The sequence below is a fragment of the Bombus flavifrons genome, chromosome 13, assembly GCF_040668555.2.
Source record: "Bombus flavifrons isolate JBK064 chromosome 13, iyBomFlav1_principal, whole genome shotgun sequence".
Classification (NCBI taxonomy): Eukaryota; Metazoa; Arthropoda; class Insecta; order Hymenoptera; family Apidae; genus Bombus; species Bombus flavifrons.
In genome coordinates this window covers 8,631,053-8,657,895 of record NC_138454.1, presented here as the reverse complement: position 1 = coordinate 8,657,895, position 26,843 = coordinate 8,631,053, and the positions used below count along the sequence as shown (strand labels likewise).

The window sequence follows — 26,843 nt, the reverse complement described above, 5'->3', positions numbered from 1 at the left end:
CGAATCGTTAAGGGTTCGATGCCGACGAACCATCGTTACGATCGCTGACAATAATGCAACCTGGTTGACGTATTACAATATTTTATTGCTAGTAATTTACTGCGTATTCGTGATTTACATGCGGCAAGAAAAATAACGTGAAAACGCACGGAGAATAGTCTGCGAACCAAAACAACGTACGATTTAAAAAAGCGAGCGGGGATACGCGGATACTCGTACTTGAGCGCGAGTATCGTTCGTGGGAACTATGGGAAAATATGTACGTATTATTAATAAATAAACAAGTCAACGCAATATTTCAGTAATAAAAATTCATAATTCCTCTTCAATTTCAATAAACGTCGCCTAATACATTTGTCCTTCTTTGTACCATAGCATATATACTTCACTTTTTTTTTTTCTTTTATTGTTTTCCTTTTTTAACATATGCACAGGATTAAGTCGTGCGCATGTGTGTTGAAACGTTCGTTTATGTATGTATATATATACATGTATACACGCATACATGTATATGTATATATATATGCATCTATTATGCACACACGACACACACATACTTTGCGTATCTCTACTAGAATCCCGCCTGTTCTTACTAACATACATACATACGAAACATGCGCATGCGAAATGTCACATGAACACGCGCGTCGATATTATATATACTCTATATGTGTGTAAGTGTAACTGGTAGCACTTTTGCCGCGGCGACACGCGTGCACACATATACCTTTTCGACTGAATAACATGTATACATTATATTCCAATTCAAATCACAAAAACACGGTCTCCTGTACGACAATCGTGAGAATAAAAATAAGTGTCGCGATAGTTGTACTAATTAATATAGTATAATAGTAGTAGTAATAGTAGTAGTAATAATAATGGTAATAGTGATAGCAGTAGCAGTGATGATAATAGCACTGTTGGTATATTTCTCTTCCTTTTGCTTTTTATCCATCATAACGGTTCTTTCTTCCTATCTTTTTTAAATCTTCCGAGTCTTATGCATACGTATCGATAATTAATCACCGTAGCCGCTTACCAATAATCACCGTATATACAATGTACATACAAGTATAACATTTGTTGTATGCCGTTTAACAAGATTTACAATTATCTTCTTTTGTCCTTCATTATGTGTATATAAATATATACATTTACATAGTCATACATATGTAAATTTATATATTTATACTGATAATAGGCGTGTATGCGTTTGTGAATAAAAAGTATTATATTTATGTAATTGAATAACATTCTCTCTACTCTCGATAATCGATATTTAATTAGTTACTTACATGTGTAAGCGACACGACAAACTACAGCTGCCGAGACTCACGGAGACAAGAATCGAACAGCACGTGTATTAGTCGAGAATTAGTTTGTGTTAATTAATATGCAACTATCGTTTCACATTTCTTCCCGACAGTAGATTCTCGGTCAACTAAAAAAAACTATTAATTTACACAAACTAGATGCATCAGACGATTTGTGTCCTTTTATACATTAAGTAAAATAAACATTCTAGCTGAATATCATTAATATATTTAATTAATCTCTACCTAACGTGTTATTTGTTCATATAATCAATATATTAATACAGGGACATACGGTAATGAGGTCCCGAAACAGAAATCATTTTCTATTTGCCTAGTTTCGAAATTCGTTATACACTATTTTACAATTGCCTATATAATTATTTACAATTCTTTCCGCAATAGCGAATCTATCTGTATGTCGCCTAATCCACAGTTTCTTCACTTATAATATGTATATACATTTGTTGTGTATGCAAGAAAAATATTTCTCTGAATGTAATTTAATTGGAATTATACATATCTTTGGATCGTGACCAAAAATAGATTTAAGTAACAACTTGTAGGTGGGGTATTCTCGATTAAGAATGGTCAATCATTGCGTGAATTGTCCGCGTGTGCAACCTTAAAAGTCAAATGCGATACGCGCTAACGTAAATAACACGATAAGTCGACGTAGTATAACAAACGTTTCTTTCGTTGTGTTCGACAAGTAAAACGTAGCTCAAAAAGTAGAACGCGGCTAAGTATCCTTAAAAAGTACTATAATGAAGATAAACAAGCCTAAAGGAGAGAGCCAGTCGCAAAATATTGAGATTGACCATTCTTATTCTAAATCATAATATTTATCACTTACGACGAAGATTAATATTCTTTCAACATTACTTCGATATGCAAGTGCAAAAGCATTTTTTTCACTTTTTCATTATTTTTTATACTGATCATTCTATACTGATTAAGTTAATAAATTTTTCTATCTATTATCTACTATTGACATAGGCAAATGAAGTTTTCCACCTGATGGCATTTTTTACATTGTTACACGTATTTGTTTGTTTGTTTGTTTGTTTGTTTGTTTGTGTGTGTGTGTGTGTGTGTGTGTGTGTGTGTGTTTACACGCGCTCGCACGTGTATGTGTGTAAGATTTATATTTATATTTATATATTAGTTTCATAAAAAAAATTAGGTATATAATTGCAAAAATTCTAAGTACGTCAAAAATACCATCAGGTTGTACTCATGAATTTGTGCTTTATCCATTAGAATGTATAACGAAGAAGTACCTTTTTCAGACCTTTTAGAAGTAACAGCCCTATCACAGTGTGGCTCGGAGATGAAGGCTATTTCTCTCTCCTTATGTGGACCAGACTTTATAAAACAGACTCTATTTGTTTAATTTCCTTCTCGGGTGGTTCTTGTGGAGATGGTGCAGTTTCTACTATTTCAGGAATATCTTCTTCGTTCTCTTCTTCGATATCTTCATCAATTGGAGTCAATGTATCTAATATCACAGGCTGAGTCTAGAATAGAATTATTCTTACTCGTTAATTTACAGTACTCTAAATAATGTTTATTACTTGTTACTATATATCTACCTGCGGCGTTGTGCACCGTTTCATAGCTGGCGCCATGAAACTAGTAACCGTGCTTATAAGGAAGAAAAATCCTGCCATAAAGAATGGGATACTGTAGCTTTGTGTTGCGTCATAAACGGCACCCGCCAAAGGTGAACCAATAATAGCTGCAGCTCCTCTAAATAAGATTAAAAGACCAAATGCATTGGTCAATTTGTCTAGCCCTAAGAGATCTACCAAAATAATCGACGTCAAAGAAATGTATCCAGCTGAAATAGTACACAAACATATAATATTGAAGCAAACAATGAGATCCATAATAACATTTATTAATTTCAATACTTACATATAGCTATACCGAAAAGAATGCTCATAATGATATAAGCAGGATAAGAATGGCAGAACGGTATCGCAGCTACAGCAACTGTCGATATAATTAAGCAGATGTTGTTCAATAATAGTGAATCTACTTGTGGAAAATCCGCGATATATCCACAAGCTACACGGCCCAGAGTATTCGTAATTCCAATTATAGATACTAAATATGACGCAAGAGTCTTGTCAATATTCTAAAAACAATTAACATTGAAAAACTGATCATACAACAAACAATATGTAGTAAAAAGAATATCCTATAATCTTTAACTTACATCTAAGACCGCAGCGTCTAATAGATATACAAACGGTACGTATAATCCAGCCATTCCAAATACATTACTGATACCAATTAAAAGAAATACTGGATCCTTTAGTAAAGATAGATCCATCATCGTTGACAAAGCTTCTTTAAACGATTCAGGTAATACCAAACAGGGACATAGAGGTTCTGTAACATTTACTATGTTTTAATAAATGTTTATGAATAGTTATATTTGTATTTTTTTTAATTACTCACGTTGAGGCGCCTTTTCAATGTCGGTATCTTTAACATCTCCACGTACGGATTTTGATAATGAAAGAACACTTTGACGATAATTTGCAAGTGATTTTTGACTCTGATATTCTGGTAAATTAACCACACTGCCACTGTAAAATATATCCTTCCGCGATAGTGGACGAATAATTTGTGGTTTCTCTTTTGGTATACTAGATTTGCTGGTAGTAAAAGTAATACTTTCCCCATCCTGTAAAACGTATCATTTATGGTAACTTAACAATCTTTTTTTTTGATTAAGTAAATTCTTAAAAACTCATGCTAAAACACTTACTACATCTATTTCTGCATTATTATTCCGAGAACCCATAACGCTGCTCGTCGAAAGTCTTAAGTGCAAACTCTTTCTAATATCGCCATTAGAATTCAACGTTGTTCTAGAGTTCTTAATCGCACTAAGACTTGGTTTATATCTCTCGCTAGTGCTAGTTTTACGGATTCGATCGAAAAAGGGTACAGAGCCATTTTTAGGTAAACCTTGTACGTGAGTTGTAAAAGCAGGTTGAGAAGCATTTCTAGGAATTATCGGCTTGAATTCGCTTTCAGACTTTTCTGACATATCTTTTGTATCTTTGGTATCATCGATATTTTTTCTGCTTTTTGATTTAGTGGAAATACTCTTTAAGTCCATACTGCCACTATTACTAGTTGCTCCACTGGAAGAGTGTTCTTGTACTTTCACCTCCGATATAGTGGGCAGGGTTGGCACCGTTGGAACTGGTGTTAAAGGAGTTCCTTTAATATTACAAATAAATGAAGTACATCGTAAAATACGGTGGTGTTCGATCGTCAATATAGTTAATTTTAAGACAGATTTTCTTACCAGGCACTAATTGGTCTAAATTGAAACTGGAATGAACACCAGGATCAATGTTAATAGGCATTTTCATTCTTTTCTCCATAGATCCATCAGGCAGTTGTACCATAAAATAAGAACCTCCGATACTTCCACGTTCCATTTGAAATCTTTTTTCTTCCGCCATTCTTTGTAATAATGGTTTAACAGAAGAGGCTTTTGGATATTCTAATGGCCTCATCATCGCACCAAAAACCTATAATTTTCCTGTTGTTGTTATCAAATATACGATCTATGTTCCCGAATGTCTTAGAAAGCTAATAGCTACACTTACAGCACAATTTAAAATAAGACCAGCCAGAATTAAATTTGCTCCTTTCCAATTATATGCTTCTAGTAACATTGTTACAAGAGGTGGAAATGCAAATGTGCCAAATCCTGAACCACATACAGCAATGCCTGTAGCTAGAGATCGTTTAGTTTCAAAATAATAACCTACGCAAACTACTGCTGGTAAATATATTAGACCAAATCCAACTCCTGAAACAGCATAATTATTATAGCATAATCAAAATGTAAATAAGTAAATCAGATTATAATCTAAAATATTATACGCACCTCCCATAACACCATAAGTCATCATAAGCATATTTACACTGGTTGAAAATGTTGAAAGTACAAATGCTGCTGCACCTAAAAAACTTCCTGCCATACATACTGCCCTACATCCATACTTATTTGTTAAAGCACTGACAACAGGTCCTAAAAATAGATTAAATCTTTTTAACCAAGACATTATTACGCTTGAAAGAAAGATGATATTTATAATAAAGAAATTTACCAGCACTGAGGTACATGCCAGATAACAACGAGCCAACCCATGCAGTTTTTCCTTTTCCTTCTCCAAAATATGTAACAAATTCTCCCAGAAAAACGCCAAATGTATAAGCAATACCATCTACTATCATGTTACACATGAATGACGCAAATACCACCACCCACCCGTATCCACCATCAGGTGGAGGTGGTATATCGTGGTATTCGCACAGTGAACCCCCTTCATCTTCTGGAGATGCTTCATCACTAGCTCCATCAGTGGCAGTTAATCTTGTATGCTCTTCTACAGAATATTCACTGTCCGTCTGTAAAATGGTACAATAACATTGATAAATTTGTAACTGATATACATAAAGAGTTAACATTTTCTTATTTTTCTACATTTTCTCAAACATTATTCCAACAAAGTAATTCACCCTTCTTAGAAAATTTGAATGAATATTTGTTTCTAAATCTTGTTACATTGTAACATTGATATTTGTGTTTGCCTTGAGTCAAGTAGTGGCAGTTTACCTTGAATACTGCAAGAAAAGCTTCATTTCATGCCAATGCATAAATACATAGGCAGATTATAGATATTTCTATACATGCCTGATTAACAAATTGTTAAATAAGAATACTTATAGATTTCATAAAATCATACAGATTCAACTACGATTTTGTGACATCAGTTTTACGAGTGTAAATTACTTTCCTCCGTTGAAAATAAAATGAAATTATGAGAATGAAATGAAATAAATCGAAAAGCACGCTACTGCGGAAGATATCTTTTGGAGCGTAATGTGAGAACGCGCGGCCGTATTATAAGATGATCTCATAACGCAAACGTAAGCATAGATATGGCTACTGTGACTTAACCATTCCCTAAGGCTACGTTTAGCCAAGGTAAAATAGCATTTCCTTTGAATCTAATAAAGAGGAAGCGATATTGATCACGCGATAAAACGATCGTGTTTAACGAAAATTCCTTAAAATAAGGAAATTTTAAGAATACTAGAGAAGAAGATAATATAGATCACATAAATGAGTGTAATTTCATGCTTCCTTAATTCTGCTGTATTCTTCGAGTCATTTTCGACTCAATCGTGTCCTTCTATCGTTTCTTCACCTCGAGGAAAATATAAAAAAGTCGTCAATGGTATTTTTAAAACACCTTCTTCAAGATATTTTAGGTCCTTCTACATGAGTGAGATTGGAATATAAGAATTTGAGAATCGCAGCAACGTTATAAGAAGAAATATTTGTAAGGAATTTTTTTATAGAAATGTCGAAGGATCGAAGTAGTTCCGTACAATGACCTCGAGTATGTTAAAATTATTAAACGAATTTAAATACAGCGCTAGAGCATAGGACACGCATATCGATAGGCTTAATAGTGACTTAGCTTAGCGGAATGGAAGGTCAACCCAATCAGCTGATCCACTGTCATTAGAATTGGCAAAGTGTGCGCCACCTAACGTCAAGGCAAAAGAAGCTCGACGAGATCATTGTTTTCGACCTTGTTTCCGTGGCGGTCGGTGTCACATTCGCAACGGGTGCAAATCGTGCACACAGCCATGCAGTAGGTACATGGTTGTGTTGACAACGTATACATATGCGTGTATGGTGTGCCAGCCGTACTCGGTTTGTGTTCGTCAGAACCTTCTGTGCGAAAGTGTAATTTATGTTGATTGTCAAGGCTAAGTCACGTGTCGTCCCCGAACCAAACTGGACAAACAAACGAAGCAATTACGACGAGAAACGATGTAAAACGGAACGAAACGAAACGAAACGAAACAAAACGAATTGAAACGAAACGAAACGAAACGAGAGTGCCTCGAAACTCGAGGCAAATCAGATCACCCAAGAATGAAGAGATCGAATCACGCAAGAGGCGCGTAAACGTGGTAGCACGCGCTTTACCAAATAGAGACAAATCTTCGAAACGTACCGTACTGATCTTTCGCACGCGACGCGAGCCGTATTGGCTGTACTGCGACTTGTTGAGCGACACGCGCGACATTCTACGATCGCTTTAATGTCACACTTCACTCGTTTCGCCGTTGGCCTCTGCACACTTATGCAAAGTTCTATTTTCGTAGAAGTGCGCGCAGCTGCGCGTTGTATGTTCTTTCTTTCCCGTGACTTTATCCCGTGGCAAGGTTTTACCACGCTGCGTCTCTTACGCGCGACTTTAACACACTCCCCCTGTTAGCGAATAACAGGAGTAGTAGTATCAGTATCACTCGTCAAAATCCGCTGCCATGTCTTTCACACTCACGCGCTCCCGTGTCAACTCTCTATTGTACTGCCATATCGCACGCCTTAGACCAATTAACGGATTGACGGTTATTCAACGGAAAGAAGAGTGCGCAACGGCCCCTTAAAAAAGTACACTTTTTTGCAAAGATTGAGAGTTCACGTTCTATCTTGTCCCTCGTTGCAGTGCACGACAACTGTACACAACGTATATACGCGCGAGGTGACGCGTCTCAGCCAAGCTCAGATCATCAACAAGCTCTAGCCACGAGACATCGGATGCACGCGAACCAAATGACACTGTATACCTCGTAAATACGGCACGCGCAAATTGTCATGACAATTTTGCCGGCAGAAACGACTGGTTTCTACTATTGGACGTATAACTATTGCGTATCACTACGCACTACGATGAATCTATTTATATACAAACACCGTAGTTATAGCCTTTCTTCCTCCAACGTCCACGAACAAAGTAACTTTGTTCTCTACGCGTACAACGTTCTTTTTTCTGTCATCGTGAATGGCTTTGACAAATGATCTTTGGTGTAGTGTAAAAATATGTAATGCTGAATGCGACGGAACAGCATGCAATGGTGTGTCAATAATACGACCACTCGATCGTCGATTTGGCGATTACGAACACGCGTGCAGTGCAAATGCAAATGCACTGTTCTGTTTACCACTGTTCTGTTCTAGGCGAAGTCGCGATGCACCAATGACTAAACAGCACAAGTCTCCGTTGAAAATTTAAGTACCCGCCGGACAAAAGAGCTGCTTACGGCAACGAAAGAACACGGACCTCTCGTTGAAGCGGTAAGCGGTACTGATCGGTTGTGCGCGAAAAGTTAACCTATAAATGCGAAGCGTCTCACACGCGTCCCCTCCCTATCTCACAATTACGTGGCGCGACAACCAGACGACACTCGAATTTGCATCGTTCATGATTCTAAAAGAAGCCTTGAATTTTCACACGTACGCAGTTTTCACCTATCGCGATTTGTTTTAATTAAAGCAAAATGCCTAATTTACATATTCTGCACTATAGGAAATACGCTTTATACAGGGCGCAACGGTTCGATACAAAATCCGCCTAAAGGAGAAAAAATCAATACGAGAACGACGGTTATAGTATTTAAAACGACCAAATTACATACTAAATTATAAACTTTCTCCTTGTTTTTCTCCATATTGCATATAACCGTACGAGCAGTTGATGCAATCTTAAACGATATAGAATTAAGGAAAGATGTTATATTTGAAGGGGACAAAGAAAAAACAGACAATAAAATGGCAGAGAATCGGTTTAAAAATTTCAACGGCCGTTTCCATATAGCTATAGCATGGACAAGTGTATTTGATATAAGATGATTTATATCCTAACGAAAGTGTTACATAAATGAAAGCTATAAAGCATTAAGAAGCTGTGATCATGATGTAAACAGTATGAATCTATTGTTTCATTTATTTTTATGCCTATAACAGTTTTTCGTAGAAATGTCGTAAAAAAAGAACATTCAAAATATTTATAGTATAAAACATTTCAAATTGAACTGAAACAAATTTTAAATTTTTTCTGGCTAAGAAATTGCTCTAACCACGCATCTTTGTAATCGACAAAAAAACTCGTCAAGTATTGCATTCCATTCACAAAGTCGAGATATGCTTGGTCGACAAAGGAGCACAAAAATAAGCAGCTCTGTGACACTGCGCTTCACGCGAGGCCAAAAACCTTTTCGTTGTTCATATCCGTCCAACGAGGCAATGTTTGTATCAAGGGCTACTTGGTGCATTATTGGTGGAATTGCAACTCCGACTAACCAACACGTCGCAGCTCAATGTCACTCAGCTCTGCGCGGATGATTCACATTTGGCATAATAATGGAGAGATCGACATGTTATTTCCTCTAACGTGCAACTACAGCAGCAGCTTTTGAACTTACGTTTAATGTTTCGACATATTGTTCCACGCTAGCCATTAGTCCGTATTTAATCTTGTAAGCCACGCGCTGTAGTAGCTTTTTTCAATATCAGGGGTAGAGGGACAAGCCTACCTTGTCACCCGAGGTTTATGCAATTTTTAGTTAGTTGTTTCGAGACGTTACCTCACTAAACAAATATTTGCTGGCAACGATCTCGTACTTTAGGAAGAAAGTGACAGTTCCCGATGCGGTGTTATTATCTGGTGGCTTCGAGAAATCATGTTCATGGTCGAGTGGCTGAATACAGTAGTGTCGCGTTAACTGGTCAAAATTTTGCTGGCCATTGTTATCCCTGGCCAATTCTTCGAACTGATTTCGTAGTGCGACTCTCTGGACTCTCTTGCACAATAATTTACAAACTAATAATATAATTAATAACATTAATGAATCAGCAATTTTCAAATTGTAAATTTTGTGTGTGTATGTGTGTGTGCGCGCGCGCGTTCGTGTGCGTGTGTGTACACTCCTTATTTATATTATTAAACTAAATGTGTAAGAGTTTATTTGGTTTACAAGGAAGTATTACCAAGGTCTTTGGAATTTTATTTAAAATAGTACACTATGTGAAAAATGACTTAAACAGTCTGATTCTCTCGAATTCTATCTTTTCTTTGTTCCAAACATCTGTTCGAAAATATCTCGCACTCAACAAGGAAGAGAGATACTCGAGATTTCGTAAAAATATACCTCCCTCAATAACTGGACAGATAAGGTCCCAACCGGTGGCCAGTTAGCGAAGCACTACTGTAGCCATACGGGAAACATCGTACATCGTAAAGTGACCATCATATCGTAGCGTGACGCGCGCACTAATAATCTAAGTTGATGCTTACACTGCATGAAATTAATCTTGCACGCAAAGGAGGTTACCAATATATATATATCATATGTCGTGTTATCAAGATTATCGACAATGTACATGAAATCTCGATTAATCGATTGCCATTTAACGATGGCCGTCTCCACGAAAATCACCAAACAATCGAATTACAGCGAACACAAATGAGAGAGCTGGCGAAAGGAGGCGGGGCGATGAGGCAGGAGGGCACTAAGTAAACATTCTGAAGATGATCTCGAGTCGATGTATAACAGTGGTGGAAACACTCGAAGAATCAGCACCGATAAAAGGGATAGGTAGATGGGAGGAGAATGGTACCACTGGTATATAACGTCGATCACGCGAGAGTTACTGCTGCAACATGCTGCATTCCACTGGGTGTTCTGTGTGCTCGTCTCTACGCACGAGTACATTTATGAATTAATTAGATAATAACCAACGACAATTAGTGTTGAAGGCACGATACATGAAAACACCATCTGCTTCTGATCTCCGCGGAAAAATTAGCAGGCAGAAGCAACGGCACGATACCGTTTTATAAAATACAATCAATTCGTAGTATTTGACGAAATAACAGCGATGGAAGAATTCTACTTACTGAAACAAAATATGTATTATATGAATGATTTGTCAGCCGACGAGTACTATCGTAATTTCTTTGTCTCAACCTAAAATAAGGTTGAGCTCGAAATAATTACGAATCAATCGATTTGAACAACGATCGCGTATCTTTCTTTCGAACTTCCAATTATAAAGCTTTCGAAGGCGTCACGAAACGTGCAGAAACGCAGATAACATCAATAATTTAAAATAATCGCGAGAACATCTGGTCCTCGTCTTCTCGGAAATGTTAACGGCAGCAGTAGCTTAAAATGACTCAGAAACCATAAATGAGAGCTACATCATGATATTTTCTCGATTTGCAACAGGCCATTGTTTACGACGATGCTAGCCCCTTCTTCGTTGTCTCAGTTTGCTTAGGACCGCGAGATACCAGGAGTCGCGATAAACGCATGAACATAATAATCGAGAAAGGAAGAGCATGTTCCCTTTGCTGAATGAATCACATCGTCTGACAAGAGTATACGCTTTAAATTATCATAACCTCACCGGATTGATATTTTTTCTCCTTTTATCCGCGTGTATTTATTATGTCGCGATAAGCTGTTCGGAAAATTTATTGAAAAGATTAGAGCGCTGTAGAACTGCTGAACAGCAGTTCTTACGAATTCGAAGAGACGTCGATATCATTGATATTACAAACGATGCAATCCAACCTAATCGTACTTAATCGACTCGAGGGAAATAGGGAAATTAGCTACTGTTTGTAATCATAATTGTTAATCGCCTATTACTTCCGTCTATGATTATGAAAATTAACTGTCACGATCATGTTCATCGATCTTTTTAAACACTCTTAGCAAATTAATAATAAAGCCCAAGTGTGAGAAATTCGTTTATCAATTATTGAGAGCAATTTATTCGCGTCGATTACAGTGACTCACGAAAGTATTTACTCGCTTATCATAGAGAACTTTTATGAATATATTATACGTGTTATACAAGAGGTTTTGAAACTTCATTGACAATGAGATGAGACATAGCATACGGTAAGACATTGTATTTGGTACAATATGAATACTGTTGAAAATGACTTCATTAAATAATCAACTATTCAAATATTTTCGTAACCTCTGTGACGTGTACGTTCAGAATAAATATCTTATAACTTGTTTATATTTATATTTAGTCATGACTTATGATAATGCTAATGAAGTTTCAAAATGTTTTGTAATATAATAATATACGTATTATATTCGTAAAAGATTTTAGTAGTATGTGTTGAAATATATTCGTGAGTCGGAGTATGTTCATTTAAACAAGAGGGCCTTCGATAGAAGCAATCAGATTCATGGACACGTTTTCCTACTTACGACCTAACGCTCTTGGGCCGAATAGCCCAAGGATAAGGGAAATACTCGACATCGATACAGTACGATAACGAATTCAACAAACACTCAAAAGATAAGATGTTCGCACGTAATAAAATACATCTTAATCCATGGCTCGACACCAATCCATTGTAAACTGGCACGTGATATGGTCTATGTCTGCAAAAAAAGTAATAACATCCACAGACTACACCCAAACGTAGAATCTCGTACGCGAAATCTGTCTCTGTAATGTTACCGGCAATATATCGATGGGCCATTCGTAAATGTGTATTACCGGTGTCTTAGATAGGGAGAAGAGAACACTTTCACTCGTGCACATCGTGATTAACTCGATCGGGTAGCATATTTCGTCACTTGAATCTAAATCTTCCATAATCCGTGGTAATCACGATCAACGATATTTACCGAAAATCTAACACTCCGTGAGACTTGCCAATTAACGATTTGTATACACGCGAAGAAGAGAACACGTTCACCACCGTCTGTCGCCGCTGTTCCGCTATTTATTTAAATTGAATTTCGCGTTAAACCGGCAAAACAATCGATTAGTATTGCTTCGACCTTCCCTAAGTTAGGCCACGTGCTGGCATATCATGGTATACCGTTTACATTGAAATTCGGTAGTTTAGATTCAAGGACAAGAAAGTTACGATTACCGTTTACACAGAACGCCATCGATGCATCGCAAGCATAATTGAACTTCGATTAGATATATCTGTTTATCTCGATGTGAAATTTTAACGACAATAAGGCGACGTCTACAATTACGGTTGACAAAATACGATACAAATAACGAAAACGATAAAATGAACATTTTTGCAGACAATCATTTCATTAAAAGACGAATCAATCTTACATACCTTATTCTTAGGCGACATCACGAGATGCTGGCAGCAATGTCCTATTTAAATGAAGATGAATACACCCCCGTCGTGAATGAGAAAGTGAGTGAGAAAGAGAAAGGGATAGAGAGATGGCAGGTCTTGCGCCACCTGAGTGGACAGCGTCCAGCTGCGGTATGGGAAACAGGCGATATGAAAATGCGCGCTGCTCAACCACCGGCTGACTTATCGCATCGCAGTCGTCAAGTCTGTCCGATTCCCCACTCTATGAAATATCCATCTCACTCCATTTTGTTTGCCAACTGTTCTCCGTGTATACTATCACTCGATTTGTTGGATGCTCCCTCTTTGTTTTTACAATTTATTCCTCCATACGCCTATCCTTTTCTCATTCTCTTCGTTGCACTCGAAACCAACCATCTTCCTTCCGCTACTAGATTTGCACACATCTCGCGATGCGAATACAGAACGCGCTGCTGCTGCTACCGATCTATCGATATGTATAAAATCCTGGCTATGTGTACGCCCCGATATTCCAAATATGCTCAAGATATCATGGTTAGATGAACATCGCCCATATAGTGGCCACGATATTACAAACTTCCAAAACGATGCGATATCAGCAAACGATATCGTGCGATTTAACTATGCGAATAACGCTATAATAGAAGGATAAAAGAGAACGATACCACAGGAGGAGGAAAACCAGCGTAAAAGAACAGCGGAAAGGCTTAAATCTCTTTTACCGCAAAATTTTCGTGGAATTCGTTACGATCAAGCGGAGGTTATTTTCTAAATTAAACAGTTCCGTGTGTTTCGTCACGAAAGGAGTTCTAGCGCAGATGCGCGAATACGTCTCTGTTTTATGACGAAAATAGAGTAGCAAATCGTAGCGTTCGGCTCACCCATTTCACGTGTTTTAAACACCGCTTCGGTTCCTTCGAGCTTTTTCTACGATGATTTCTCCACTGCCTTACTATACGGATATGAGTTGAATCATGACATAAAGACTAACAAATTAGGAAACAAGCACGTGAAAAGAAGGACGATAGATAAGAAGATGAAAGAGACTTACGACGTTATTGGCCATAGGCTTCGCCTTGATCTGCAGGCCATCATCGTCACCGATCTGCTCCCCGATCTGTTCGCGGCTGCTGGCGGGGCCCATCTCGGCGCCGCGGCGCCCACCCTAAAGTTAGTTGTCACTATCTTCAACGAAATTGAAACAATCACAGCTTCGCGATCCCGTGTCCCCGTGTACGAGGAACGAGATCAGAGCTATTACCAGCCGGATGACACCTCCTTCGGGCGGTCCGGTGCGCCCCCTTTCGAATTATGAGCTCTCCATTGGTGTTGCATGAACAATCCTGGAAGTCGTAGCTGCTCGGTGACAGCTTCTTCCGGACGATCACCGCGACCTTCTTTTTCTTCTTCCTCCCTCTGAGTTTCTCTTGCCCTCAGTCCATCGGTGTTCTAACGCACAATTATACTCTGAAGAGAAGAGAAACGGATCTTGCTCTTGTCGAAGGGAACGGTCGTCGGAGGATAATAGGTTATTTCTTCGGACTGCGGTTAAACGACGGTCATACGTCACCGATCGTTTCTTTTTCCGGTGTTCCTCGTTACGACCAATTTGGCGAAACCACGACACGACCGCCACCAATAGCACCAATTTCAGATCAGTTCGAACCCTCAACGATGACGAAGACGAGGACGACGACGACGAGGACGTAGCATACACCCCGCGCACGACCTAGTCCACGGAATTTCGATCCACCTTCCAGGAACTTACTACGTACCGCCTCCCCCGATCCGTTTCGTTCAATCGGTCGCGTTCCAGCGTAAAATTGCGAGAAAAAATTAACAACCACTCTGTCACCGTCCTCGCTGTCGTTCGCGTAAATATATTCACGGTACAGCTAGATGATAGAGAACGTAAAAATTCTGTTGGAGAGAATTTTCTCGCAGACGATCCCGCCGCGGGTGGGTAGCGCCGCGGCGCCCCGGGATCAATAAAACGACCGCCCGGCCGTCGCCTTTCCTAGGTCCTGCCTGCCTGCCTGCCGTGATCTCCCGTTTACGCGACGCTGGACGTCGCGACGCGTACCCCCCCGCTGCTCTTCATACCGCGGCCACGAACGCGCCGGACCTATGCGTAACACGCATGCGCGATCTCCTGTCGCGCACGCCCCCACGTGGTCTTTCCTCACGAGCTTGCGCAGCTCGATTATCGACGCGACAGTTGGTCGGTATTGCATGCACTTATATCTAGCCCTTTCGTCCTACCTCTGTCCTCCTTTTTCCTATTCTTTTCCAATTTTGTCTATCTCTTCATGCGGGATAATGAAACATACAGATTTTTTCGAGTTACTATTTCTGTTCGTGCCGCGTTTTTTTTTTATTCCTCGCGGGAATGAATGAACGAGATTTTCCTTATCGCGAATCATAACTCACATCAACATTTCGTTCTGTGACAGTTAATTCCATACAACAGTTTTCCAATTTTTCTCTTTAGTATAAAATAGAAACAAAGAATCGCGGTTATTTTCAAAGATCTATTCTTATACTCGTCGGATTCAAGAAATTTTTTTATGAAAATATAAAAGAAATCGGTTGGACTCGAAGGATGTAGCAAGGTTAACGACGAAGATAGTTTGTTTTCTGCTTCTTAGTAAAATCGGATTTTTATTTTGATATTTAGATTAATTTATATACAAACATATAACGCGATCCACACCTTACTATATGTATCGATCTTGTCATATATTGATCCTACATGGTTGGTAGAAAGTTGTAGGTACATACTTACCTACTTTTAAACGATTCTATAGTTACAATTTAAAGCGTTCGTGTAATTATTTGATTTATTGGAACAGAAGTACATTTACGAGTTCAAAGCGTCCAAAGTTTGTCTCTTGGAAATCAGATAACTGTAGTTTTATTGCAACTTTCGGAGTTGGCTGTAGATGCTCAATGAAATTTAGAATAGCATGTTTACCAATTATGTACCAATTATTTGCGTTAAATAAGCTTAACTCTAATATTTTCAATGAAATCTTTAATTTAAGAAAAACTACTTACTTTGCGTTTAATCACCGTTTTTTTCGAGATGTAAGTCCATAAAGTAAATAAACGTCGTGTCTATTCTATTAAAAGCTACTTGTATAATTATTTTAATTAATCAAAAAATACTTGTGCGCCCGATTACGTTTTACTATTCAACCGTGTGTATAATCGGTTTTGTATTATTCCGTATGTTATACCGCACAATTGCTTTTATTTTGTAGCTGTATAAGGCAGATCGATATTCGACAGTTCTCAGACTAGTCACGAACACGTTCTAAACATATATTCTGTTGTTTGATAGCAACGCAATTGTAAAATAGAATCTTTTAATTCCCATTAATCTAAAAGATTAGTTACATAAACAAAAATTCCTTTGTTATTAACAAATTTCAACTTGAGCTTATCGAATGGAGAAGAAAATCCTGATAGTCACGCGCTCAATTCATACGAATAAATTTCTGTGAATCTCGCAACTGCTTTATCACTTGTTTCGCGACTGTACTCATTTCATTTTTGTTCGAAATAGCGATATCTTCTATTTTGCTGATCGGTAGGGTGGTGATTAAGTCTTGAATGTATTTGGGATTCGTTAAACCATATGTCATCGAATGCAACACGCGCAGACAGAGGAACTGTGTCTCATCTGGTAGCGAATTGTTCCTCAAATAACAATTTAACACGTCGCTTACTCGTGACTCGAAAAGATACTGCAGCCCGGTTTTATTCATACTGACATTATAAAATGTCATCAGCATTAATCTATAAGAGACACGGCATGATTAAAAGCACAAATGAATTGTTAATTTGCCGGTATTCGCAAAATTACCTCTTTAGTGATAAGGAACCTTGCGAAAGTGGCAAAGTGGGCATGAGTTTCATCATTTTTTGTACAAAAGCTCTACCATTCGGATCAGTCATTAAAAATTCGCGTCCCTCGGGTGTTGCAGATATATTTGATACAATGCCTAACAAGCCAATTATAAACTGATATTCGACGTTGCATGTGGGGGGGAAAGCATTTCGATAAGTGTTTATAAAAGCGACGAAACTTCCGTCTGTTATCGATAAAAATTCGCCAATCATATGCTGAAACTATAATGAACCAATTAACGCGAAACTGTACTGTCCGTTGAATACCGGAATTAACAGTATTTACCCCAGAAAGCCAAACGTCGACAATTTCTGGGAGGCGAGATGCACGCCATGTTAAATTGCCTAAAACTGCTCCCAAAGTTGCACAGTATGTACTTTGATTCAATATCTAGAGAGAGAGAGAGAGAGAGAGAGAGAGATAATAAACATATCTATTAACATAATGAATGCTAATAAATGTTTTATAAATTAAATTATAGCCGAATCACTTGTTCTCTTAGGTATTCTATTTCTTCCTGTGCCTTTCTGTTTCTGTCCACTTGCTGTTGGAGTTGACTGTGCAATTGTTCACACTTTAGTTCTATGGCTGAAATTTTCTCTTTCTCTTCTATGAACAACGAAATCATTAAAAAGTGAGACGTTATTGTTTTCTTTTGAATAAAAAACAAACAGTGTGTGTACCCTTATTTATTTGATCAGTGAATGATTTTGGAAATGAAGAAATAAGATCCTGAATATTTTGATCATCTTCTATATTTAGTTTCTTTAAATCTATATCTAATCCAGAATTAACAAGTGCTTGAGGGATGTCTGTTACAAACTTATGGATGCTTCTTTTGACAGTCTTTAGAGTATCCTCCACAGAAATCTGAAAAATTTTAATATGCTTATATTACATGGATGCACAGTTCCTTTAGTATCAATTCCTTTTAACAGGCTTTCATATTCTACAAATCTCAACATAGATATAAAAGGATCCCTGTTAATCGCTCTTTAAACATCAAAGAAATATGAAACCAATGTGAATTTACCAAAAATTGTTTTTCATCTTCTAAATTTGTTTGTCTTTCTTCATCATCCTTGTCCATAATTGTTTAACTGAATTTTGTGTTGATACAAGTAATTCTCATGTATGTTTAACGGATTGATATCAATGAAAATACTTTCAGCATGTTGACAACTGTCGTAACCTCCATGAAACATAAATCGTTACAGAAAGTAGGAAAATTCAAACATCAGCGCGGTACAATTTAAAACATAATAAGTTCAGATATAGTTAACGCGTATATGTATTTTATAACAGATGATTCTTCCGTTACTTATAAATTATTTTCGATTGTAATGCCTCTTTCTCACAAACGACAAAAAAGATTAAAACTTTATTTCTTTGATTATAATTTCTTCAAATAAAAAAGGGATAAAAAATGTAATATTACATATTACTAATTTCAGTCAACATCTAGCCAAAATAAGTTTTGTACATGAGCGTAATCAAGGAAGCGATATATTTGATGAAAAAGATTATATTGCTAATAAAATAAAAGTAAAGATTCTGTTTTTTAAAGTTCTGAAATTGATATTTGAATTTAATTTAAAGACATCTCTGTTTTAGAATAGGAATTGAGTTAGAGTTTGAATTTTATTTTTCGTTCGATACATTAGTGTTATATTAATATTGCTTCTCGTATGAAATACGCTTAAATCTTATCTTCATTGTAAGTGCATCATAAGGTAACTGACGCAACGGATGTAAGCATATATTTAGCCTCGCGTGGCCTGCATTTTATGCATCTCAGAACGCTATAGCGTGTGTGCGTCTTCGTGTTATGATGCAAAAAAAAAGCGTTAATTATAACCTTACGATTAGGAGTTCTCTTATTTTTAATCTAACTCGAATCTCATTAGAACATATTGCTGTAATCTGAGTAAAACTGCACGTAAGTTGTAAAACTGTATTGATTAACATCTTTATATATTAGAACTTAATTCATGAATCGTTATTATACGACAGTTTTTGATCGCAAAAACTGTGAACAAAATTTCATTTACTGTGTAATATGAACAATAGTACAATGTTTGCATCTTTTCCTTTTTTGTAGAAACAGTTATGCTATATAAAATTAAAAGTTGAACAACATATTTAATGCGTTTAACTATTATATAACGTAACGATGTTTTACAGATCATTATTAATTTTTAGACACAATATGAAGTTTTCAGAAGGAGAAGAAGTACTTGTAAAACATCCAAGTACTGATAGATACCACAAAGGTAAAATATTAAGTATGAGAGGTGAACGGTATAAAGTACAATTTGAAACAGGCATTGAACAGTATGTTCATTCAACTGATATTAAGGTACCTGTTTTGTTAAATTTAAGCTATTTTATATATTTTAAATATTTAAATTTTCTCTACCTCTTTTTCTCTTTTACTACTTTTTTTCTTTCTGTATAATTTCTTCAAAATTTTAGATGAATAGGCCATCAAGAAGTACAACTAGAGCTAGTAGTAAAAGTAGAAAAAGTCCCACTAGATATTCATCACTCAGAAAATCTCCACGCAGACGTTCACCCGGAAGATCTCCATCTATAAATAGACAATCTACAAGGACTCAAAAATTTGCAAAAATTTCTCTACCACGAATAGAAATACCTAGGGGTAAATATATTGTTACAAATAATCTGTTATTTTTTAACAATATTATTAAATAAATTGACATTTTCCTGCATAAAATGTATAGATATGCAGGATAATGGCAATACTGACAGTAAAAAGAATATAAATGATGACGAACATTCTATTGAATCAATGCCTCTTCAATCGCGATTGAAAGAACTAGGAACAGTGACGCGTAGATCAATGAGATTATTATCTGGTACGCTAAAACCTGAATCAGATCATAAAATGGTTTTATTAACGAGAAATATTAATCGAGCTGTCTCACTTCCCATAGAAAGGAAGAGTCAAATGCATGATTTTAGTGTTGACGTGAAGGAAAGGGGGCATTCAGTACAAAGAGATCAAGTAAGATTTTTGTGTATTGATTATTGTATATTATGATAAATATTCTATGTACATTTATTAATGTTTGACTTCAGGATTTATTAAAAACTATAAATTATGAAAAAGATGTAGATAAAAATCCAGAAGTAATAGAAAAACGAAAGAAAGAAATCAGCATGGTTAGTGAGCCACAAGAATGGGGAGGATGGTTTGGAACCCTTCTTCTTATAGTTTTATCACCCGTGATAATGATACTACCACAATTAATGTGTATAAAAGATGAATGTATACTTGGATATCCTAAGATATTAACAGACGTAACGTTATACGTAGATCTTAGAATTTTTACTGCATATTTAGGTCTCTTTTTATTTGTAATAATTTTTTCGACTATACCGATTGGACGAAAAATTGATGGACCACAAAATAGAATTGGAAGATTACAGTATCGTCTAAATGGTGGCTATTCAATATTTAAATTACTCATTTTAAAGAAAAATTATATGAATGAAATTATTATTTTGCATACTTCTTTTAGGTTTTTTATGCAGCCTTTTATCAGTAATCATATTTGCTGCGTGTATATATAAAGAACTAGAAGTCACTGATCTCGTTATACAAAATTCTGTACAATTTTCAATTAGCGGTTGGATTCTTGGAACGATTTTATCATTATTATTATTTGTAAAGGGCGGCAAAGCTCCTGTAGCTAATCTAAACATACATGGATCTACTAACAGTATGATATATAATTTTTGGCAAGGGAGGGAAATAAATCCACGAATTGGTCCTGTGGATATCAAAATAAATCTTTTTCGGACTTCCATGATAACAATAGTAATAATCATTCAAAGAGTTTCCTCATCTGTAGAAATGTATATTATAAGATATGCACGATTTTATTCGAATTACAGATTCTCATAAATTTGTCCATTGTGATAAAAACAATTGAAGAAACGGAAACGTATAGTTTGGAACATCTTAACATAGGTGTTATGTTAGGAACTTTACTGCAAATAATTTATGCGATGGACGCACTCTTCTTTGAATCTGCAATACTAACAACTTTTGAAATAATGTATGAAGGAACTGGTTACATGTTATGTACCGGTTATATGATGTACCCATTTTTATTGGCATTTACAACAAAGTACATGTTATATCACAAGTAAGTACTAAGAATAAAAAATAACAGTACATAATGCTACTGAAATTTTATTGAAACATGTTTCTTCAATTTTAGAACACAATTCACTTATCTGTTTGTCTTTCCTATACTTGCATTTATAATTGGATATTTGCTATATAGAATAAGCAATTTACAAAAGAATGAGTTCAGAAGAAATCCTTTATCTCCATCATTAATGCGTAAATACAAAATCATCTTACATTTAAATCAATATTAACATTATAAAATTAATTTTTCATATTATTTGTACATTTATTTTGTAGACTTAGAAACCATACCAACCACCCGTGGTAAGAAGCTTATAGTATCTGGATTATGGGGTCATGTAAGACATCCGAATTATTTAGGTGATATAATAATGTGGTGGTCAATATCGTGTATAAGTTTGGCACATAATATTTTGCCTTATTATTATGCAATTATATGTACAGGATTGTTGATATATAGAGCAAAAAGAGATAATGAACGTTGTAAAATGCGTTATGGTTTAGCTTGGGAACAATACACGTCACGTGTTAAGTACATGATTTTATATCGTATATTTTAGAATATACTATGTAAAGAATATTAGCAAAGCTACCTTTAGATACCAAAATATTTTATAAAATTGTACCTTTAAAAACTGCAATGCTCATTATTTTATAGAATATTTTAGTCGTATTAGAATCGTTATATAGAGTTCATATACTCACACAACACACACGTGAAACAACAAATAGGGTCCAAATCTGTGGAATATAAAACCAAAAGAAATGATTGTATAACATTAAGCACTAAATTTAAGCATGTCATTTCTTTAATTCTTTAAAGCAATGAACAAAGTGTGATTATCAAAACAGTACATTTTAGACATAATTAAGAGACATTGTTGATATAAATATATGTAATATAAAGTATATTTCTATTATAAAGACAATTACATGATGTAAAGACAAAACATGATGTAATGAACAAATTGAAGTAAGAATTTTTATACTTTTTATACAGAAATGTACAATTGACAAATAAATAATTTTCTAATAGCTGCGTTAAAATTATATAAGGAATATTTGTTTTTAACTGCATCCAAAATTTAATGTTTTGAAATGCAATCGACTGTATAATTTTTTCCAAGGTTGCCTGGTGTGGCTGTGACCTGTGACACAGCAATAAAAGTATTCTCTTACAAACAGATGTTTTACAGTGGTTTCTATTAACTTTGTTGATAAAATGGCAAGTTTCTTCGGTGAAGTAGTTTTTCCAGTCTCACGAGCGTTTTGGGATGATGAAGAGGAAAATAAAGCTACTGACTGTTCAGTTAATCAACCGTAAGTTTTATTTTAGTGAAACATAACCTCTCAAGTGTTTCAAAAGTGTCTCAAATACTTTTTGGAATATATTTCAGCCAATTTTTTGTTCATTGGTTAAAAACAAAACCATCCAGCATTGATACTTTAATTGTAATTGAAGGTGAAATGTTAATCGGTAATATATACTAATTTAATTAATTGGTAATATTTTGATCGTATTATAAATGGTTTTAATGATATTGTAGATTTTGTAAAAGAGTGTTTGTGTCCAAACTCAGAAGAAGTATGTTTCGTGGAAGATGAAAAACAAAAAAAGATATATACAACTTATCAAGTTACTAATGATATTTATTTAGGTATTGTATCTCCACATTTTGATGTGAAATTGTCAGGCAAATTTGTAGAAAAGGTAAGAAAATTTAACTTAAATTATAAAGTATATAATTCTAGTAATTTGCATTAATTTTATCAAATTTATTAGATGGGTGATATTATATCAAGTGCAAAAAGTATAATTTGTATAACATGTTGTCATATATCAAATTTCAAGAAGAAGGATATACCAACAGTACCTTCTTTCTTAAGGATGTTGACTACAAAAAGTGGGGAGAATATTTGCAAATCGAAAGAGCCATACTTAGAGCAGCCAAATATTATATATGGAGTAACAGCAGGAGGTTAATATTCAAATAATACAAACTATATCTTCAGGTGAAAGTTTATTAATAAACATACATATGTTTCAGTATTGTCATATGCTCAAATTATGGAACTACCTTCAGTTTTGTATGTTTTATATACAGACAGTATTGTATTGGACTCGTTATCTGCAGAACCGCTTTTACAATTATTAGCAAATTATGCACCATTGCATACTGTTACATTTTCTGGAAAAAACTTTTTTAATAAAGGCAACCTTTACATGTAAAACTTTGACTAATTTTCCCTTAGAAGTTTTGTATTTGTATCTTCTTATTTAAATTAAGAATTGAAACACGTAAATATTAATAATATAAAAACTTTATAATTAAATATTACTGTTAATTGTAAACCTTACATATTTACAATATTTACAAGACTTAGCTTACAAGATAAGATTTAACTATTATCTCTTTGATAATATTAACTTCAATTACAATAATGGCGTTTACATACAAGCAAACATTACATATATGGTCTTATAAATTTGTATGTGTTAAGGTTGTGGTGGATAATACGTACGCGGTGTAGGTGCTGGAGGTACTGGATTATTTGGAGGGAAGTATGACGCGTTTGTAGGATAAGGATATGGTTGAAACGGTGTTGGTGTTGTAGTAGATGTAGGTGGTGCAGGTCTAATGGTACCGGAGGAACCCATATGATGCATTGGTGGGACAATGTGATTCATTGTATTTACAGAAGGTGGAGGTACGGAAACATTTGCTGGAGGAAACGCTGGGGGATAATTGATATTACTATGTGCAAAATTGGTTGGATATGTTTGAAAATGCGTTGGCACATCCATTGGTTTTATTGCATCTGTGGTATCTGTAGTTAAGCATCCATTTGCAGAGACTGCAACTGCTTCAACTTTAGTAGCCTTCCCTGGTGTAACTATAATTAATTAACTGATATTAATAAGACAATTTTTCATCACAAATAAGTCAATTTTCATGTACATACCATTTGGTGTAGTAGATGTTGATTCTGTGGAAGGTGCTGTTATAGCTCTATCTCTACAAGGCTCATTAGATGGTGTTAAAGGTGGTGAATCTGGTGGCTTTGTGTTATTTGCTTGTGAATACAAATCTAATACTTGATGACATATATCTAAAAAAATAAATCAGATGTACTTACTTTCCATATTGATATATTCTAAAAAATGGTTTCTTATTAGGTTACCTTCTAAAAGATCCATAGTAACATCCTCAACAAACATATCCCACCAACGTAAATGTTTTGGTAATCTCCCATTCCAATCTACCACTTCAAATTTGCTAAGCTTCCCTGCCAAATACATGAGAGCAACAGCAATAATTTCTGGTTCCCATTGCAATGACAATGTTGTACACAAACTATAAAGGAAAGGGAATAAAGATTATATAAACTTTTTAAATCAATTTAAAAATAATATGAAAACACTATAATATATATATATATATATATACACACCTGTCGTTAACAAATGTCCAAGCCATTTGAACCATCTTCTGCAATTTATTTTTATCACCTGCAAAATATCATTGATGTTTTTATTATGTCGCTTAATATATTATTTATTAATTACCTTTAAGGCATTTTGCATATTTTAGCAAATAGCTGTATGGATGTTCAACTTGCAAATCAAACTTTATAGTTTGTAGTAAAATTCTTTCTAACGTTATGACCTCTTCCTAGAAAATTTATAAAAAGATTATTTTACAAATTACATTTCAAGGATATATATCCTTAATAATAATACCTATATAATTTATTGATTTACCTTTGGATCCTCTCCAAAAGTCATCAATTTTTGTTCAGTTAATAAAGACTTTGCAGTCTTAATTATATCTTTGCATTTTTTTGGAGTTTCTTCTACTTTGCCTGCTAGTAATAAACAGCAGCATGCAGTTACCTATATGAGATTTAAAAAATAACAAAATATTTATTTTTCTTAAATTGATAGAAAAGAAACTAATATTTATTATTAAATACTTACATATCTTGGGAAGTTTTTAAATGAATGAAACATATAGAATCTATGAAAATAAACAACTCCAGTTGCCATTGTATTGTATCCTAAATCCATTTTGGTTCCTGTATCAATAATAAATCTGGCTCCTTCTTTCCTATATCTGCATTCTGTTTCGTAGTCAATTCCATCTTGAATGGATGGTGTATTTCGTAGTTCTTTCTTCTCATAATACCAGCACGGCATTTTTATTGTACTTAAAAAGAATAACATACATAAGAAAACTTTATATAAATAAATAATAAATAAAAAATAATATTTTTTTATTTTTATATAAATATATAAATAAATAATAAATAAAATAAAATAATAAATAAATATCATATTAGAATAAATCTTTTCTATACTGAATATAAGTTTACATAAATGATAATTTAGTAATTATTGTTACACAAAGAAATTTCTAAAAATTTTACTATTTCATAAACTTCACAGTAGGTTAGGATACTTACCAATGTTTAATGTTTAAGGTGTTCTCTTTTTTTCACTTGCTTAGATGTTTTTTATTATATGCAATATTGCGTTATATATTATATTATATATACTATCTATATTAACCCGTTTGAACTGTCTATAATAAACAAGAGTTTGCAAAGATCAACGCTTGCAAGATGCTACGAGTATAAAGACTGTTTCAAGAGAGTTCTACATCTCCACGTAATACGAAGTATGTAAGAAAGGAAACTATGAAAGGAATATGAAACCTATATGAAACGTAAAGTTGCGCATGCCTGGCTGCATCACTTGCTAAGTGGTAGCACTATACTACTATAGGGACTATTAAGAATTATTTTAAAATTTAAAATTACTAATAACAGAAATATTATTCGTTTCGTTTTATGTGTGAAATCTACGTATAAATCATTTTATTCTCACAAATAGTTATTCAATTACTAATATTTATTCTTAACGAGTCTTTACACTATACTTGTGTATTGTGTGTGTGTGTGTGTGTGAATATATATATCTTAACTTAGGCTTATTTGTACTGAAAAATCTCTAGAATTATATTGTACTGTATTACATACTTTGGACTAAGGGTGACCCTTTACTCTGAAAAAGGGAGTGCCGCTCTTTTCCGGAAGTATGGAAGTTTGAATTTTCTTCTCTTCCCGCGCAGAGTTCTTTTAACGGAAGTGAACTTTTTTAGCTCGCAGTTCGACATCTGTATCTAGAAGAGAGAAATATATATTTTATATAAAATTGCATCACTTGTTAGGCGCCAGGGATGTTTCATGTGAACGTGTCTTACAATATATAGAATGAATGCTTTATACATCGATTTTGTTTCATTAAAAAATGAAGTACAATTTTTAGTAAAAGAATTTAAATTTAGTTATAAAACAATTGTATTTCTTTTTCTTCCTTTATGTTTGCTTGAATATACTGTTATCGCATT

General features: G+C 34.9%; 5 protein-coding genes and 1 long non-coding RNA gene across 19 annotated transcripts; 3 read left to right on the top strand and 3 right to left on the bottom strand.

Moving 5' to 3' along the window:
* Positions 1–64: 64 nt before the first annotated feature.
* On the bottom strand, positions 65–15,392 carry LOC138185989 (monocarboxylate transporter 9). Of its 9 annotated transcripts, none has more exons than XM_069125379.1 (12): positions 14,598–15,392; positions 14,388–14,521; positions 5,462–5,762; positions 5,239–5,382; positions 4,955–5,160; positions 4,648–4,876; positions 4,099–4,559; positions 3,786–4,014; positions 3,541–3,716; positions 3,237–3,459; positions 2,912–3,159; positions 65–2,836 (listed from the first exon to the last, which is right to left on the bottom strand). In XM_069125379.1, exons 2-12 carry the CDS (start codon positions 14,478–14,480, stop codon positions 2,687–2,689), a joined length of 2,460 nt encoding a protein of 819 aa, XP_068981480.1. In that variant the 5' UTR covers positions 14,481–14,521; positions 14,598–15,392; the 3' UTR covers positions 65–2,686. The 9 variants fall into 9 exon arrangements, with proteins under 9 accessions (XP_068981480.1, XP_068981481.1, XP_068981479.1 ...); XM_069125380.1 differs by having other exon boundaries at positions 14,388–14,501; XM_069125378.1 differs by having other exon boundaries at positions 14,388–15,392.
* LOC138186024 (uncharacterized) lies at positions 8,407–8,959 on the top strand. Its single transcript, XR_011174771.1, has 2 exons — positions 8,407–8,511; positions 8,744–8,959. It is a non-coding gene; the product is annotated as an uncharacterized LOC138186024 (long non-coding RNA).
* On the top strand, positions 13,355–22,508 carry LBR (lamin B receptor). 5 transcript variants are annotated; one of them, XM_069125399.1, is made up of 10 exons: positions 19,038–19,188; positions 19,452–19,608; positions 19,725–19,911; positions 19,994–20,128; positions 20,207–20,277; positions 20,352–20,715; positions 20,795–21,093; positions 21,171–21,424; positions 21,500–21,624; positions 21,709–22,507. In XM_069125399.1, exons 2-10 carry the CDS (start codon positions 19,459–19,461, stop codon positions 21,990–21,992), a joined length of 1,869 nt encoding a protein of 622 aa, XP_068981500.1. In that variant the 5' UTR covers positions 19,038–19,188; positions 19,452–19,458; the 3' UTR covers positions 21,993–22,507. The 5 variants fall into 5 exon arrangements, with proteins under 5 accessions (XP_068981499.1, XP_068981498.1, XP_068981497.1 ...); XM_069125398.1 differs by lacking the exon at positions 19,038–19,188 and adding an exon at positions 13,355–13,486 and having other exon boundaries at positions 19,994–20,277; positions 21,709–22,508; XM_069125397.1 differs by lacking the exon at positions 19,038–19,188 and adding an exon at positions 17,487–17,618 and having other exon boundaries at positions 19,994–20,277; positions 21,709–22,508.
* On the bottom strand, positions 15,896–18,850 carry LOC138186013 (heat shock factor 2-binding protein). The gene is made up of 7 exons (XM_069125449.1): positions 18,571–18,850; positions 18,283–18,441; positions 17,933–18,119; positions 17,740–17,858; positions 17,535–17,639; positions 17,205–17,470; positions 15,896–17,137 (listed from the first exon to the last, which is right to left on the bottom strand). The coding sequence occupies exons 2-7, from the start codon at positions 18,337–18,339 to the stop codon at positions 16,816–16,818; spliced, it is 1,056 nt and encodes a 351-aa protein (XP_068981550.1). The 5' UTR covers positions 18,340–18,441; positions 18,571–18,850; the 3' UTR covers positions 15,896–16,815.
* Positions 22,509–22,559: 51 nt separating the features above from the next.
* On the top strand, positions 22,560–23,664 carry PSMG1 (Proteasome assembly chaperone 1). Of its 2 annotated transcripts, none has more exons than XM_069125464.1 (5): positions 22,560–22,752; positions 22,830–22,894; positions 22,980–23,143; positions 23,216–23,411; positions 23,481–23,664. In XM_069125464.1, exons 1-5 carry the CDS (start codon positions 22,655–22,657, stop codon positions 23,660–23,662), a joined length of 705 nt encoding a protein of 234 aa, XP_068981565.1. In that variant the 5' UTR covers positions 22,560–22,654; the 3' UTR covers positions 23,663–23,664. The 2 variants fall into 2 exon arrangements, with proteins under 2 accessions (XP_068981565.1, XP_068981564.1); XM_069125463.1 differs by having other exon boundaries at positions 22,830–22,909.
* A 72-nt stretch (positions 23,665–23,736) lies between these two features.
* CycK (cyclin K) lies at positions 23,737–26,025 on the bottom strand. Its single transcript, XM_069125435.1, has 8 exons — positions 25,897–26,025; positions 25,412–25,640; positions 25,196–25,327; positions 25,001–25,106; positions 24,886–24,943; positions 24,616–24,788; positions 24,397–24,543; positions 23,737–24,327 (listed from the first exon to the last, which is right to left on the bottom strand). Exons 2-8 carry the CDS (start codon positions 25,628–25,630, stop codon positions 23,930–23,932), a joined length of 1,233 nt encoding a protein of 410 aa, XP_068981536.1. The 5' UTR covers positions 25,631–25,640; positions 25,897–26,025; the 3' UTR covers positions 23,737–23,929.
* Between the last annotated feature and the right edge of the window lie 818 nt (positions 26,026–26,843).